At 42.1% G+C, this 18017-nt stretch overlaps 1 protein-coding gene across 4 annotated transcripts in view; it reads left to right on the forward strand.

Moving 5' to 3' along the window:
• gria2b (glutamate receptor, ionotropic, AMPA 2b) overlaps positions 1–18017 on the forward strand; it is a 47954-nt gene that overhangs the window by 19078 nt on the left and 10859 nt on the right. For all 4 annotated transcript variants that reach the window (XM_086105877.1, XM_086105879.1, XM_086105876.1 and 1 more), the window contains exons 3-13: positions 73–312; positions 5835–6031; positions 7249–7302; positions 7385–7543; positions 10105–10272; positions 12439–12543; positions 12636–12743; positions 14065–14271; positions 14348–14715; positions 15387–15585; positions 16752–16999. In XM_086105877.1, coding sequence (XP_085962003.1) covers positions 73–312; positions 5835–6031; positions 7249–7302; positions 7385–7543; positions 10105–10272; positions 12439–12543; positions 12636–12743; positions 14065–14271; positions 14348–14715; positions 15387–15585; positions 16752–16999 — 2053 coding nt within the window. The remainder of the gene's footprint in view (positions 1–72; positions 313–5834; positions 6032–7248; positions 7303–7384; positions 7544–10104; positions 10273–12438; positions 12544–12635; positions 12744–14064; positions 14272–14347; positions 14716–15386; positions 15586–16751; positions 17000–18017) is intronic.

An 18017-nucleotide genomic window follows, 5' to 3' on the forward strand; every position in this document is an offset into this window, starting at 1 on the left:
GCACGCGTCCCCGAGGCGCGCTAACGGATGTAAAACAACAAACATTAACGCTTGTTTTGTCTCTCACTGCAGTCTGCTCGCAGTTCTCCAGGGGCGTCTACGCCATTTTCGGATTCTACGACAAGAAGTCGGTCAACACCATCACGTCGTTCTGCGGCACGCTGCACGTGTCCTTCATCACGCCCAGCTTCCCGCTGGATGGCAACCAGCAGTTCATCATCCAGATGAGGCCCGACATCAAGGGGCCACTGCTCAGCCTCATCGAGTACTACAAGTGGGACAAGTTCGCCTACCTGTACGACAGCGATCGAGGTCAGTACGCCGTTAACGCGACATTCCTTTCTTCAACTGTGTTTTGATATGTATGTGTTTGACAATTGGACATTCGGTAACTAGAATGCAGGAATCTATCGATCCAGCCATCCATTTTCCGATCCACTTTTATTTCGGGGGGGTTGCTGGAGCCTATCCCAGCTGCCTTTGGGCCTTAGGCGGGGGACACCCTGAACCGGTTGCCAGCCAATCGCAGGGCACGCAGAGACGAGCAACCATCCGCGCTCACACTCACACCTCGGGACAATTTAGAGTGTTCAATCAGCCTGCCATGCATGTTTTTGGAATGTGGGAGGAAACCAGAGTACCCGGAAAAAAACCCACGCAGGCACGGGGGGAACATGCAAACTCCAAACAGTAAACCCAGAGCCGGGATTGAACCCACGACCTCTGCACTGTGAGGTCGTGGGTGGATGGATGGATGTAGTTATTATATATTTTCATATAGTATATACAGTATGTCTTACTTACTTATGACTATTTACATTATGCAATATAACACTCTAAATTCAAAAGAATACAATGCAATATTCTCTCCTATTCTTTTTCATGCAGGCATATTCATTCTATTTCAGTCAATTCCAAGATTGCTCCAAGGTTTTATTTGGAACTTGTGAGATGTTGACTTTGCCCTCATAGTGCCCAAAATGTCCGCAAGTCTTCAGTGTTTGCTCCCCCCCCTGATCCCTCTCCAATGTGGTTCTGTATTTGACCACCCCCAGGTGCATTTAATGAAAGTGTGCTTGTCACATACAATCAGCTGCAACACGTGTTTGAGTTTGTTTCTGTGTGTGTGTGTGTGTGTGTGTGTGCGCGCGCGCGCGCATTTTATGTAACATAATTGGACGTGTGTGGTAGTTGTGACATGCAGTGGAGGTGATGGGCCCTGCGGCTGTGGACCTCCACACTTCTAATCATAATAATAATGCTCAGAGTTGTTTGTGATTGAAAGGTTCCAGTTCACTTTGCAATTTGAAATTTGGTAGGCGTGTGTATCATGAGTAGACCCATGAGAAAAAAGACAAGACACGGGAAGTCTGCCATGTTGGTTTTTAAGTGGCCATTTTAGACATCATTGAACGGTAGTTGTTTTCAGGAGTCCTTCAGAGAAAATGTAATCACTGAAGGCAATTTCCATTAGCAACAATAGACCCACAAACAGTCTGAGAAGCCGCTTAAGACTTGGCCATTTAAGGCTTATTATCAACCCCTAAAGCCAGTTTCACTTAACTTTTTTAAAGATTTGCTAGGCATGACAGCATAAGTAGACCCACCAAAAAGTCTCAAGAGGGCCTAGCCAAATACACAGAGGCAGCATACAGCTTTGTTTTGAAATGTCCATTGTCAGGATCTTTTTGGTTGTTTTCAGGGGTCCACAAATGAAAATACATCCCCCGAAGCCAGTTTCACTTGACCCACAAAAAAAGTCCCAACAACCCAAGTCTCAACAGCCATTTTGTTAAGAATTGGTCATTTAAGGGTCATTTTGTTGGTCCTTCAATGATCTGTCAACCCCTGAAGCAGGTTTCACTTAGCAACATGAAATTCGGAAGGCCTGTCCACTGTGAGTAGACCCACCAGAAAGTCTCAAGAAGCCATGTCCAAAAAGACACAGGAGCTATGCCAATTTGAGTCAAAACTGCTATTTTAGGGTCAAGTCTGACATTTTCAGGGTCTTCCAAAGCAAAGCCATACTCAAGATTTGGTCCTATTGTTACCAACATTTAACTGTGCGATCCAGTAGGCCGTTGGATGATGCTAAGGTGAGAAAGCTTTCACCGTGTGCAGAGCTCAGCAGCTAAGTGTAATGACTCAGAATTTGGCATTATTAAATGTCAGATTATTTATTTATTTATTTTTAATTCCCGTTGGATTGATCAGGTTTACCTAATGTAGTCTCCGGTGAATGTACTTCTTACATAAATGCAGTGAAGTGGCTCGACGTGCGAAATGAAGTCATGCTAATCAATGACGACTCCGGCACGTCCGTCAAATGCTCACTCACACACGCACACACGCACGAACACACACAAACACACACACGTCCTCGCATCACTTAGTGACCTGTTCAGTCACATCCAGCACTCTCTTCTGCCTTTCTTCCATCCCTTCCTCTTGCCAGTGCCACACATGGGTTGGCATGGGAACGAGAGGATCACACTGACCTAATTAGACAGCCGTGCGATGGCGAAGTATACGCACTCGTACAGTAAGCAGCAGGTTTCATGCGCCATGTTTTAAAGCAGGATTTGTGTGTGTGTGGGGGGTGGGGGGGGTTGCCATTTTTTGTTTTTTTTCATGATTATTATTTGGGGACAGGTGCTGAGTTGCGTTGCTGAATGGGACGAAAACATGAAGAGGGGAGAAGGGGGTGGTGGGTTTCACAGCATGGAAGGCATCCGAAGAGAAGCCGTCGATGCAAAGAGGATGTGTATGCGTGTGGCATGTTTAGTGTGGAGTGAAATGGAGGAAAGAGCAGCACTGCGCTAAATCCTTGCTAAGCCAACAAGCAGGCACGCGCAAGTCAATAGACTCTCTCATCTTACGGGCGCATTATTCACGTGATGCCTTCTGTGTGCACTCAGCAGGCCTCATATGTGCAACATGCGTGACTAGTCCATGTCTACACACCGTTTACTGTGCATTGCGAGACCATTCTGCAAAATGCGATCAAATAGAAATGTCTTCAGGCTTGGTGACACAGCCTGCGCTTCTTTATCTATACTGTATTTGAAGGCCCCGTCACAAGTAATTGTTTGTGATCCAGATCTCAATTGTATTTTTGTGATCAGGACCACACATGTACAGTGTGTTTGTGAAAGGGGACTGCAAATATCTGATTTTGCTCATGATTGCAACTCTCAGCGTCACAATTCTAGGTGACCACAGTCTCAGTCGTGTTTGACTAGAACGACTGCTGCAATCACGCTTGTGCTGAAACATGACTACAAACATCTGATTCTTTGACTGTTACTTTGAGAGTACAAAAAAACAACAACCTTGCATAAAGAGCCACATGCTGCTTCACCAAGTCAAAAAGCTAAAATTATCTGAAGTCAGAATGATCTGTTTTTCGCTCACGGGTCAGGCAGAACATCCTGTCCTCATTGTAATTATACACGTATAGCTCGCTCAAATAAAAATGTGAGCCTGCCATTATCCCCCGCATCGTAAAATAAATAAATAAAGAAATAAATGAAAGTGATCGATATCTCACCCCGCCACCATCCAGCTAGGATTACATACGGCAGGCTTTTTTTATTAAAACGCAACCCCACGGTCGATACAGGCAAGTTTCAGCAGTGAAATGTCTTTAACTCGCCGGGAATGTCAGATTGATCAAGAGGTATAATTAAACGTCTCGTTCGGGCCAGCACTCTGTTTTGAAGGGGGCGGGGGGGGGGGGGGATAAAAGGCCAAACAAGATGGTGATATAAAGACTGAGGAGCAAATTTGGCCGCTCCATTCCACTCACAGGCTCGTTCATCAGATCCGTTACGGACGTTTTGCACACTTTGAAGAGGGTCCTCACCGGATCTGTCGATTTGTCATCTAGCAGCTGGCAGCTCAAATATGAATTAAAGCAGAAATATGTCATAGTTTTATGCAGGGTAAAACAATTTCAACGACAATAGTGTCCCAGATTGCCCTCATTAGTGACTCAAATCCCACTACAATGAAATATTTCACGATAAGGCAAAATGTGCGGACTTATTTTATTTCTTCACCAGGCAGTTTTTGTGTGAGAGGATTTGACTTGCTTCAAGCATTTTTACTTAAAAATCTCAATAAGGCATTCTGATTTGTTAATGAGATTTCATTACTAATCAGCTTAGAATAAGAAAGGGGGTGATGATTGAACCAGCAACTCCTCTACGTGAGCATCTTTTCCGACACATTGAGAAAATAGTTAGGAAATGTTTTCTTTCCATCATGACAGATCTACTTTGTTTTCATTTTCATGAAATGCACTACTTTTCAGACGTCTGTGAATGTTTTGAGGCTAGCTTCAGTAAGTTTATGATATACGTAGTCAAATTAATACTGTTCTGTTGACATATTTATATGTCCCTCGTTTCTTTTGTTCTGATTGAGTTGTTGCTGATGAGGTCTTTGTGATTCCGACCTATAGTGGGGAGCCAAGAAGAATGAAAGCTTCTTGCATTTTTACATTCGGAAAAGAAACTGAAAAACAGAACTCAGCAACAAAGATATGAAACGATCAAAAGTGTACCCTGTCATAAACTGCGTGCTGTTCGAGACACTTCCCTCCCACACTTGGTTGCAATGCAGAATACCAATGACTCACGCCGACAAGCTCGTTACATAAAAGCACTGAATCACAACCTTTTTAACGAACCTGAGACGGCAGCCAATCGGCAATAAACCAACAATGCCCGACCGTGAATATGTCATGTCTGACACATTATTGAGCTTATTTTCCAGAATAATTATGCTGCTTTCACAAGAGCGGGGGGTAAATTGGGCTGCTGTTGTTTCGTCGGTTAGTTGGTGAGTTGCTTGATTTGTGCATTGGTTGGTTATTGTGTTATTTAGTCATTACGTTGGGTGTTTAGTTTGTCAGTTGGTTTGTTGGTTCGTTGCTTGGTTAGTTGGTTCTTAGTTAATTAGTCAGCTTGTTGCTGATGCAGTTAGTCGTGTTGTGGGTTAGTTTGTTCATTGGTCAGTTAGTCGTTTGGTTGATTTGTCTGTTTGTTAGTCAGTTTGTTTCTTGGTTAGTTGATCTGGCCGTTAGTCTATTTTTTGGTTAGTCATTCATTTGGTTGGCTGGTCAGTTAATCGGTTGGTTAGTTTGTTAATTTGATGGTTTGATGCTTAGTTGGTTAGCCATTTTTTTGCTTAATGAGTTAGTCAGGTGGCTTGTCAGTTAGTTGCATAGTCAGTTGGTTCCTCCTTTAATCGGTTGGTTGGGTGTTTTTTGAATTGGTTAGCTGGTTGGTCACTTATTTGGACCATCAGTTAGTTAGTTGGCTAGCCAGGTGGTGCTGGGTTACGAGCTAGTTGGCTGGTCAATTTGGTGGGTTGCTTGTTATTTAGGTTAGTTGGTTGGTGTGTTGATTGGTCAGTTCGTATGGTTTCACATAACCAATGTGCATAAAATGTTGTAAAGCGTCAGTGTAAAAGCAGATGTCATTTAATTATAGCTCTGACCAATAGATAAAAGGTAAAGCGGAGCTATCACAGTCCACTTGAATGGGGACCAAGTGGGGCAGTGACCAATTTCATTTCGCGTGTGGGGTTGCACCCATTTTGTCACGCTCATTCATGCCATCTACGGGACTGGAGTGGATCAGCATTTCCCTGCGAGTCAATGAAACGAATACGGCGGCAGCCATGTTTCAAATTGTTAGGCCGGGGCATCATTCTGTCATTGTTGTTTTGTGATCTTCTACTGTTTCTATTGCCTATTTTGAGATGTTCTCACCGGGGAAATGAAACCCCGATGTTTTAATGTGACTTTGCGCTTCCCCCTTTCTCAGGCCTGACAACGCTTCAGGTGGTTCTGGACACGGCGGCTGAGAGGAAGTGGCAAGTGACGGCCATCAACGTGGGCAACCTGAAAGATGAGCGTAAGGACGAAGCGTACCGCTCGCTTTTCCAGGACCTGGAGAATAAGAAGGAGCGCAGGGTGATCCTGGACTGTGAACAAGACAAAGTCAAAGACATCATGGACCAGGTCTTTTTTACACTTCTGCTATTATACATTAAAACTGCTATTTGAAGGACTGAGCTCTGATCCAACAAAAGTTCACCACGCCCCTCCCTTTAAAAATGCACTGCAACTGTCTGCAGGGGCGTCAAGTCAACACACATTTTGTCACGGTCACATTGCACTCGAAGTAACTCCCACAAACACCCCGTACAAAACTTAACTCTTCGGTGGCACACAAAGATCTAGTTTTCGTCGGCCGGTTGAAATGTATCACTTCACCATACTTCCTTGACACCAATTATCGTTTTCTTATTAGCCAGGGTTTTGGTTTATAGACCGAAGACAAAAATGCCAGTTGTTGTGTTTTTCAATGAATAGCTGAGGACTGGTTACACAGAAAAAAAAATTATATTTGTGAATAAGACGTTGCAAATTGGCAAGGGTTCACTGCAATCCAATATTTTCCCGCTTTGTGCAATAACATTGACATCTTCACGCTTGTGTATCAAGGAACTCCAGGTAGACATCCCAGGCTTTGTACCCCGTTCGCAGATACAAAACATTACTATTCAGATCTGCCCGGAGTCGTCGTCCCGACAGACAGAGGTGCCAGTCAAGCGACAGGATTAGCTTCTGGCGTGTCACACCTGTTAAGCCTTCAAACAGTACAAAGTCGATCAATTTTCCGTCCCTTCTTTCCACCCACCCTGCTGCTGTTGATAAGGGAAAGTCGCTTTGGATATCTCTTTTTGCCACAGCCGTTACTGTCAACACTACAGGTTATTAATACAGCGATAATGGACCCAAGCTTTAGCTACGCTAGCTAGCATGACACGCAGTCGGCTTTTGGAAGGAATTCAAAAGGGATGTCCTCCTAAATTTGGGTTATACAGACGGAAAGTTTCAATGGAATCGGTTGTGGCAGGTGGACCCATCTTAAGTAAGGCTGAATAACATGGCCTTAAAATTAGATCTCAGATTTTTGAATTTCCCATTTGAAACAAGGTTTAGAAAAAGCAAAAGTAACATGATCCAAGGTCTAAGTTTTGCTTTCATGTTATTTTTGTCTCTTTTGAGATTTGCTATATTTCCCCCTGATCCCCTTTAAAACAGGAATTGCGGCAAGTCGTTTTCCACCAGCGTTAAAGGGGAAGTCAACCCCCAAATTTTCGTTACAGTAATAAATTTGATGCATGAAATTCAGTGTTTTTTTTTTTTTAATCTGATCTCTAATTCTCCAGGTGATCACCATTGGCAGACATGTGAAAGGCTACCATTATATCATAGCCAATCTGGTAAGAATACCCAAGAAAAACAACAGGTGAAGTTTTTAAACAGTAAGGCTGCAAAAGTAACCACAAATCATCGTGTTTTCAGGGTTTTGTCGATGGCGACCTATCTAAAATCCAGTACGGCGGTGCCAACGTGTCGGGCTTCCAGATTGTGGATTTCGACGACCCGCTGGCATCCAAGTTCGACCAGAGGTGGGAGGCCCTGGAGGAGAAGGAGTATCCGGGAGCAGACAGCAAGATCAGGGTGAGCGTGAAGGGTGAAGGCTTTCATGTTTGCATGTACCACAGTGCTTCAGACATGCACGCTATGTGCATTATTAAGCAAGTCACGAAGAACACTAGGAATTGTCGATGCACTCCAGCAATGTCCAGCCTCACAGGCTTGGGAATTGTAACGTATTCCGTGTTGTTCTGCTGAATCCACTTTGAAAGTCCTTCCTGTTCAAGCTCACTGAAATTGAAATAATCCACATGGACCCTTTCAGGGACAGCGGTTACTACAGTGGACAGTTTATCATGTTATCAGGTTACAGGGTGCACAAAAGGGTTAAAGAGCTTTGTAATGCTGAGTAGGAAGAGAGGTTGTTTCATAAATTTGTTAAGCACTGTGGAGTGTAACCGGGCGGCACGGTGGTTGACTGGTTAGCAAGTCCGCCTCACAGAGCAGAGGTCATGGATTCGATTCTGGGCCCATGGCCTCCCAGTGTGGAGTTTGCGTGTTCTCCCTGTGCCTGCGTGGCTTCACCGATTTCCTCCCACATTCCAAAAACATGCAAGATAGGTTGATGGAACACTCTAAGTTGTCCTTGGATGTGTTTGTGAGTGTCAATGATTGCTTGGCTATGTATGTCCTGCGGTTGGCTGGCAACCAGTTCAGGGTGTGCCCCGCCTCCTGCTCGAAGACTGCTGGGATAGGCTTCAGCGTGCAGCGACCCTCATGAGGGTAAAGCGGTTCGATAGATGTTGAGCACAGGTGTCAAACTCAAGGCCCGGGGGCCAGATCTGGCCTGCCACATCATTTGATGTGGCCCGCGAAAGCAAATCAAACATGTTGACTTCTATGATCCTTGCTAAAATTGTAACCAAAATTTCAAATTCTCATACTGTATGTAATATAAAAGAGAGCTATGGAAAGTTTTCTTGTTCCCAAAACCCTCATTACAGTAACTTAAGCTACAGTTGAATAAACCATTATTCTTGACTTCCTTATATGGTTTCACAGTCATAATGGCGCTCCAAGGGAACCAGGAACTATAACGTGGCCCGCGACAAAAAATGAGTTTGACACCCCTGATGTAGAGTGTAGCTAGAATGGCACTCGGAAATCCACATGCCTCCACCGAGTATCCTGAGGACATACTCACATACTGCATTTACCTTTTTAAAATGAATGAGTGAAATGCGAGGAAATAATCTCAAATATTGCATTATCACATTGCTGGAAGAGCTTGTTTTTTAATGGCAAGATGATAAAATTTCGGAATTTTGTAGGATCGGAATTTCTAAAAGCATTTTCAATTGTCTACAGTGAAAGAGTGATTCAGAAACTTTTTAAGTTCCACTTAAAAAACTGTAGGCCAAAGTGTTCTTGAAAAAAATGAGGCAGCAGTTTTATTTGTAAAAGTGTATTCATCATTAGTGGAAGCTGCCCTAACATTGTGCACAGTTTGAACATAAACACCAGGCTTGAAGATTTGGGAAAAAAAGGAAGTAAGGCAACTTTATTGACCGTATATAGCACATTTCATACACAAGGTATCTCAATGTGCTTCGCATTATTAAGAAACAACATTTAAGGGCATTCACAAACAAAATATTTTAAAACATTTAAGAATACACACACAGAATAATTTCAGACATTGGAAAGCAAAGTAAAAGAACATAAAGCGCAAGTATAAGATTTACAAAACACGATTAGATGTACTTCAGTAATGATTCTATTAAAATGTATTACACATAAAAGTTAAGTAAAAACTTTAACTTTTTTTTAAAAACAAGCACTGCAAATGTAAATGTATTGTACTTTAAAATAATATAACTGAACTGAACTAAAAAAAATATTGGAAGATTTTTTAAAAAATTACTAAAAGTAACAAAAATACCTGACATGACTGTATTTAAAAAATATTGAAGCCACTAAAAATCAGTTTGCACATCAGCTTGTTTGCTTTTACATGTTTACTGTTTTGGATGCCCCCTCCCAATTTTATATTTATGCAATCGAGTGATTGTTTTTCTATCCACTATAATAGGGCATGGACCATTAGTGAGAATCGTGGGTCGATACATATAGTTTTGATTGTGAATATACCATCCATCCGCACATTTTCATCACCGCTTATCCTGAACAGAGTTGCGAGGAGTTGCCGGAGCCTATCCCAGATGACTTTAGGTGAAAGGCAGACGACGCCCCGACTGGTCGCCAGTCAGTCGCATTGCACATATAGAAATAAACGACCATTCACACCGTCACTGAGTGGGAACTGATCCCACAGTTCAAACACTGCTGATTAAAGTGAACCCAGGCTTAACTTTGCTTCTCCCTGATCAAGAAAGCTTGTCTCCCCGTCCAGATGTATCACTTCAACATAATTCCATGACATCAAATGACTGTGCTATTTTTCTATTTAGATGTCATCTTGTGGCATATCAGGTCATTTAAAAAAATAGCACTAAAAAATTGTGAATTTGTGAACAGTAAACCCTGAATACTGTATGCTTGGGATTACTGCAGTCATTTTTATTTTTTATTTTTTTAACCTGGATTTGCCACTGGTGTTCATTCCTCTGTCTTCTGCTACTTAGTACACGTCGGCGTTGACGTACGACGCGGTGCAGGTGATGACGGAGGCCTTCCGCTACCTGCACAAGCAGCGGATCGACTTCACCCGGCGGGCCAACACCGGCGACTGTCTGGCCAACCCGGCCGTTCCCTGGGCTCAGGGAGTGGAGATTGAGCGAGCGCTGAAGCAGGTAAGACGCAACCATGTTCATTTTGTGATGGGTTGCTATGGTAACGGCGGATTTCATCAGCTTTGGGAAGGCACGAATGACAAAAAAGGCGGTGGAGATGTCACGGAAATGACGTCAGCGTACCGTGGAAAAATTGAAGTGATTCTGTTTTCATGCTAAGCGTGAACAGTCTGTTGAACTAGAGAATGCTGAGGAGCTGACGCTGAACTGAAATGCTGTGCAATTAATTCATTGTTGAAATGGACAATGTGAGACTCAATGTTGAAAATCGGTCAGGAAATGTGGAAGAAGGTAACTTTAAAAAAAACCTCTCAATTTGAGAATTTTGCTCGGAAATTTTGGGAAATGTGGAATATTAGATGGAGTAAATAGTTACATTGGTGTCCCGAATGAGCCGAGCAATACAATACAATACAATACAGTTTGAAGTCGTAATGGTTTGAATTGCTCCAGAAATGTGGAAGGAGGAGGTAGATATGTAAAATTAGGTTAAGAGAATTTTTTTAAGTTGAGAATTTTACCGTGAAAATGTGGGAAATGCTATCATATCTCAGGATATGTTCTGAATTAGCTTAATAGTTTGAAGTTGAAACGGTTTGACTCTGTTGAGAAATGTGCAAGGAGGAGTTCATCATGTAAAATGTCCACGATTTGTCATGTCAAATGTGGAATCATGAAAAATGTGGAAAAAATTTGTTCAATGTCTCATTAACTTGAATGATTATTGTTTGTGTGTGTGCGCGCATTTTACATAATGAACCGAAAAAAGTAAATTCCGAACATCATCACATTGGGTTTATATTGACACAGCATAGTGTATGTAGGCCAAGGGATTCAACATATTCCTCAGGCGAGGTAAAGTGGAGTTTATCACAGTTGTCCTCGTGGGAAAAGCAAACTATCCTCCAGATTGGTTGCCAGCCAGTCGCAGGGTGGACGTTGGCAGGCCATCGAATGAACCGCTCAGTGCACTCCTCCAAATCAAGAGATTCATTTTCTACTTAGGCAGGCCATTTCCAAACAAGCGTGTTGATGTCTGAATTGGCCAGCGTTCAGTTGTGCGCCTGAGTCGCCAAAGTCAAAGAATCCATTTTGTCAAATTATCAGCTTCCTTCAAAGCTCTTTGCCGTCTAAGTTGGCTGCCAGTCAAAGGTGAGATGGAGGATATGTTGTTGTCCAAATGCCTACACATGCAGTCCAAGTCTGTATTTTAAGATAAGATAAGATATCCTCTATTTGTCCTTATTTTGGCATGTAAAACGCTTTATGCAAGGGATATGTATTGTCCACACCCTAAGAGGTTACCAAAAATGTCATGTTGGTCTTTTTTTTTTTTTACCTCATACACAACAAAGTAGTTACGTCTGATTAAACATTGATAGTTTTTATTCTGAAGCAGAATTTTTTTTTCCACATTATTATGCTTGCACTTCTCTGCATGGTACATTTCCCAAAAAGAAAACAATTATTGTTGTACTTTACTGAAAAGAAAATCCTTAAAATGTCATACATGTCTCTTTATTTGTTTCTTATTTTATCACATCATAGTATTTCAGACTGTTCAAACTGTTACTATGGCACTACTCACAGCATCGTCCATTCCCTGAAAGGAAGCCAAACAACTAACCTGATATTTATTTTTCAACATTTGTTTATTTTTATCATTCAGACTCTTCAAATTGTTCCGATTTCAACTGGTGTACTCTATGATAGACAGCCCTAATGACTAAATGTGAGGCCTTTTTTGGGGCTATAAATGACTTTGTTTTGCTGGTTTATGCGAGACAGAGGTACGCCAACCTTGCGGGTTTTGAAGAGGGTGCTTGATGTTAAAAGGTTTCACAAATGCTTCTTCATTGAGTCATTTCAGATCATCGCTAGGGCTCCATTAAAACCAAATGCAAAACAAACAAACACATGGGAAAAAAACACAATAAAACTATCTAGAACACATTATCCATCAGCCATTCCAACAAGTCGAGAGAATTTATTTCATTTTTTTTTTCTTTTTTAATGTGGCGTCTCCAGGAATCAATTCCATTTCAAAGCGGAAAGTATTACTCCCTTTGTCCTTCTAACATGTGGCAGCTCCAATTAAAATGCCTGATTCAGTCATTATCTGCAGTACAGTATCTTTGAATTGAAAAGACGCTTTGTTCGCCACAGGTGCGTGTGGAGGGCTTGACGGGCAACATCCAGTTTGACCAACATGGCAAGCGGGTGAACTACTCAGTAAACATCATGGAACTGAAGAACAACGGCCCCGTAAAGGTAAAGTCTCCCTCGCAGGGGGGGGACGCTCTCAAGATTTACGACGTGTGTCTTACTCCGACGGGCGCTCATTACTTATTCATGGCCCACAGATTGGCTACTGGAACGAAGTTGACAAAATGGCCGTCACCAAGTCCGACGTCTCTGCCAACGACTCGACGGGGATGGAAAACAAAACAGTCATTGTCACCACCATCTTGGTAAGCGATCGAGGTGAACGCTTTGATTTATGGCCGCTCGGGCTGCTTTAATTGGTTTGTGGGGTGCTTGTCCTTTGCTTCCCCAGACACCAGGTAACATGAAGATGGAAAGACACAGTGTAAATGCTGCTCTGTTATCATTTATCTTGATTTGCAACACTAACTGAATGACAATAATACGTAGTGCCTAAAATTTGCTGGACTTCCACATCTATTTGGATTAAACCCCTCGTGGAGTCCACAAAGTCGCCATTATAAAGCCTTTACAGGCAATGTTACATTTTAGTTTACTCACTGTTGTAAGCGCAAGTTAACTTGGTCTAATATTTTCAAAGAAATACAGTTTGCTATGTAAGAATTTACCTATTTAGCTAATTGGAGAGTATTAATTGGCGTCAAGGAAGTGGAGTCTGTATGCGGGGGAGGAGCTAAATTTTGTCTGGGTTGTTTGTAAAAGTTTGGAAAGTCTTCATGCGCTTGGACATGAATGCTTCCGGCGTAGTTTTTTGGTGGTATAATTGGGTTGTTTTTTTAAACTACATTCGAATCCCTCTAGTGGTATGCAAAACAATCACACCTCCAAGAACAAGTTTGTTTCAGCGCAGTGTTAATTTTCGGATGACGCATACTGCTATGGTAGCTAGCAATAATATGAAATCTACTTGAATGGATAAAATGTCATTCTTGTTTCTCTTATCAACGGGGCCTGCAATAGTTTAATGTCGGTCATGATGGTGGTACTGGTACAAATGTAAAACATGTCTACTCTGGCTTTCAAAAGTGTGTTTTGGGAAATTTAAATGTGTTGAAATCTTGGGAGGATAAAACCAAATTGAGTCTGGTCTTGCGTATTTTCACATATTGTGGGCGGGTGTGAATGTACCCTTTGTGAATTTTTGATCTGATAATGTACCGTGAATTTTTTAGCATGTGAAATTTGTGCCCCGGCTCAATCGACGCTGGCCAGTAGGTCTAGTCTGCTGCACTGTTTGGCTCTCCAGCCCATATTTTTACAAAAAAATGAGGTTGAACTACATGTCTCGAGGCTCAGTCCTTTTTGCGTATAACAAGAAGAAACAAAACAAACAAGATTGCAGACTTTGCAGGTCACCATGACCTGGACAACTGGGAATTTACAGAAACAAACGCAATTCCTAGCACACAAAATTTGTATTAGTAAGTACATTTAAAATGGCTAATGCACTTCTGCTTGCTGGGAAGCGGTACAAATTTCGTCCCATTTTAAAAATTCAAGGCTTCATTGTCTGAACTTCCTCCTTCCCGGTTAAAAGATGTCACGTTGTGTTGGACGTCCTTGCAGGAAGCTCCTTACGTCATGCTAAAAAAGAACGCCGACCTCTTTGAGGACAACGACCGCTACGAAGGCTACTGCGTGGATCTGGCCGCCGAGATCGCCAAACATTGCGGTTTCAAATACCAGCTGAAAATCGTGGGCGACGGCAGGTACGGAGCCAGGGATGCCGAGACCAAGATCTGGAACGGGATGGTCGGCGAGTTAGTGTACGGGGTGAGATGGCTCTTTTTTGCCAAAACATTGGGAAAAGCCAGAAAGATGGATGCTCATTTCCGTGTTTGTTTTCCAGAAAGCCGACATCGCCGTGGCTCCGCTGACCATCACCTTGGTCCGGGAGGAAGTGATCGACTTTTCCAAGCCATTCATGTCTCTGGGGATCTCCATCATGATCAAAAAGCCCCAGAAGTCCAAGCCCGGCGTTTTCTCCTTCCTGGACCCGCTGGCCTACGAGATCTGGATGTGCATCGTGTTTGCCTACATCGGCGTCAGCGTGGTGCTCTTCTTGGTCAGCCGCTTCAGCCCGTACGAGTGGCACACCGAAGAGTATGAGGACGGCCAGATCCAGACCAATGAGTCCACCAACGAGTTTGGAATCTTCAACAGCCTGTGGTTCTCCTTGGGGGCCTTCATGCGACAAGGCTGCGATATCTCGCCAAGGTAGCTGCAAACTTCACGTGCGATCGCTGTAGCATTCGCGCATATTTGATTCTGAATTATTAAAAAAAAAAAAAAATGCTCCTCATGGCAGTTCCAACTTCAGACTTTTCAGGACATCTTGGGAATCATTTGTCATTGTTCCTGCATTGACACAATAAATTCCCAAATTGAGACATATTTTACATGTTGACCTCCTCCTTCCACATTTCCGGTTCCACGTACCTATCTGCATATTTTTGTGCTCTTCCTGTAAGGTCAATAACAAAGTCGTAATTGGTGTCGAGTTTTTTTTTTTTTTTTTTTTGGGGTGTGGGGGACTCGGTTTAGCTTGGGTCTTCACTGCATGTGCATATACTGTATAAACCCCCTTCCAGTGCATTTTTTTTAAATCAAATCATTTACAAGCTATTTATTTTTAAGGGCAATGTCAACTGAGTTTGAGGTCTTTTATGAGCTTAATTTGTGCTATATTTACAGTCTATTTATGTTGGCAATTACTTTTCCCCCTCCATCAATGTAAACCAGATGAGGCTCTCTGAGCCTTGTAGGCCCTGCTACTGCACGTATCATTAGTTGGTTGTAAAATGAACTTGAGAATGACTCTCGCCTCATAAAATGTAGCCGCCGTCTTTTGTCCTAATAAAGAGCGAGTGATTGGCTTTGGGCGACAGGTCTCTGTCCGGGCGCATCGTTGGCGGCGTGTGGTGGTTCTTCACGCTTATCATCATCTCCTCCTACACGGCCAACCTGGCTGCTTTCCTCACTGTGGAGAGGATGGTGTCGCCCATCGAAAGCGCCGAGGACCTGGCCAAACAGACCGAAATTGCGTATGGCACGCTAGACTCAGGCTCCACAAAAGAGTTCTTTAGGGTAAGTCACAAAGTTGCACTCTTTGGCACATTTTGGACCATTTTAGATTCGAATGCGCTTTTGTTTGGACTGCAATGCTTTTATGGAGCTTCCATAAGAAAGCGACATTAATGTTTGTCAGGTGCGCAAGCAAAATAACTCAAGAATATTGTATATTAATGATGTCATAAATTGACCATAAAGCACTTTCTGCTTCAGTTCACTGGACGTTGTGTGCGCTGCTTGGCGTCAGTATAATCCAGACATATCGGTTTAAACTCTGCAGCAAAGCGCAGTCATTGTTGCTGTTCCTTGTAGAGGATAAAGAATACACACCTCATTTATATCACTCACCAATGGAATCAGCTTCCTGTAGTCCAGCGCATGCCCCAGTATGGTGGCCTTTGAAGGTCAAACAGCCTTTACAATGACTTGGCCTGTAATTAGCTATAAAAATGAAGAAGAACTGATAGCAACATAACAGAATCAAGTGGCCAAGACAGAATATGTATACTGTGCATAAGTTCTCCTACATAAAGTCTGGAATTTGTCCTGAGTTGAATTGAATGCATTTGAGATGTTGCAATAGACCAATTTCTTAGGTTGAGCTAATAAGTAATTGTATTTGTAATTTTGAAGTCATATCGTGTTACGAAATGTTATTTTCTTCTACTTCAACAAATATTAAGGCAATAATTTTACTCTTTATTACGAGCCTTTTCTGTTGCCGGTCCCTCTCTCTGGAATGACCTCCCACTGAACATTCGGCAAGCCTCCTCGCTGCCCATCTTCAAAACCCTCCTCAAAACTCACTTGTATTCTTTGGCATTCGACTCAGCATGACTTAGATTTGTTCTTGGTTTTACTGTTCGGTGCTTTCTACCGTCTTTGTTACCGATTTGTTTTACTGTTTATTGTATATGTTAAATTGCTCCATGTACAGCACTTTGTATGCAGCGACGGCTGTTCGAAAGTGCTCAATAAATACAATTGAATTGAATTGAATTTATGATGTCAGTGTATTTCAAATGACCAACTGATTTTTACATTGGTTTCTTGGATGTTTATTTTTATTCTGCTATAAATTGCACAACCTATATTGCTTTCTAAAGTATACAGGTATGTCTTTGTATTACTCTGTAAATGTATCACAATATATGATCTGTCCTCTCTTTCCTCCTCCACAGCGTTCTAAAATTGCCCTCTTTGACAAAATGTGGACGTACATGCGGAGTGCGGAGCCCTCGGTGTTTGTGAAAAAAACAGCCGAGGGGGTTTTGAGAGTCCGCAAGTCCAAGGGCAAGTACGCTTACTTGCTGGAGTCCACCATGAACGAGTACATCGAGCAGCGCAAGCCGTGTGACACCATGAAGGTGGGAGGCAACCTGGACTCCAAAGGCTACGGGATCGCCACGCCCAAAGGATCCTCATTAAGGTGGGTGGAATAGTATAACAATGTGTCCAATGTTGTTATAGTATCCCACCTACCCTGATGTAGCTTTGCTTCTTATGTGTCTCTGGTTTGTATTAGCGCATAAGGTAATGCCCGCTACCCATCCTCAAATTCCCCGTTGCAATTTATTGTAAGTCGATAAATTGCAAAAAAAAAATAGTGTTTTCATGAATAATGGGGTACTTTGGATAGAGTTTTTCAAAAAGCAATATCAATAACATTCGATGAAAAGTTGATCAATTGCCCAGATTGAGAAAAACAAGAATTCCTCGAGCCGCATTTCATCAAAAAATCAAGGAAATTAGATGAATTTTAGTTTTCATAATGTAACATTTCCCAAAATAAATTCCTAAAATTTGCAATGTAGATATGCTGGAAGGCAATAAAATGCTAAAATGATGATTCTTAACACAATTCTTATTTCATATTTTTATGTCACCGTGTCCAGATTGAAAATAGCAGCATTTTCTACAGTGCTTTTTCAACTTATGTCGGTATTTGCCGTTCATTAAATATTTGTAGTGATGGGATATATTGCATAATCAGAATCAGAATCAGAATCATCTTTATTGGCCAAGTATGTAGAACACACAAGGAATTTGTCTCCGGTATAACACGCTGCACTAGTATCATCGTAAACAAGGACATGACAAATAGGTATGGAAGGAATAGCTGTGTAATTTGTTTCTAAACAATACATATACATAAATCACAAACCACAATTAAAAAACAGGTTTTCCATCTCTTAGAATGTATTATTGCTGAAGTCTTTTATCACCATAAATATTTCTATTTCTAATTTAAATTACATTATTATCAGCATCATCAACTGATATTATTAGGTTCGCCTTTCTGCAGTCATATTTCAAAAGTAAAATAATTCAATGCTGATATTTTTGGGCAGATTGATGATTATTCCAAAATGTTCTGCTCCGATAGCAATTGGAAGCGTTTTTCTCCAGGTTGTAATTCACCTGGATGAAGCCCATTCCCATGCCAG

This window comes from Hippocampus guttulatus, chromosome 2 (genome assembly GCF_054856545.1).
Source record: "Hippocampus guttulatus isolate MCC_2025c chromosome 2, RoL_Hgut_1.0, whole genome shotgun sequence".
Lineage (NCBI taxonomy): Eukaryota > Metazoa > Chordata > Actinopteri > Syngnathiformes > Syngnathidae > Hippocampus > Hippocampus guttulatus.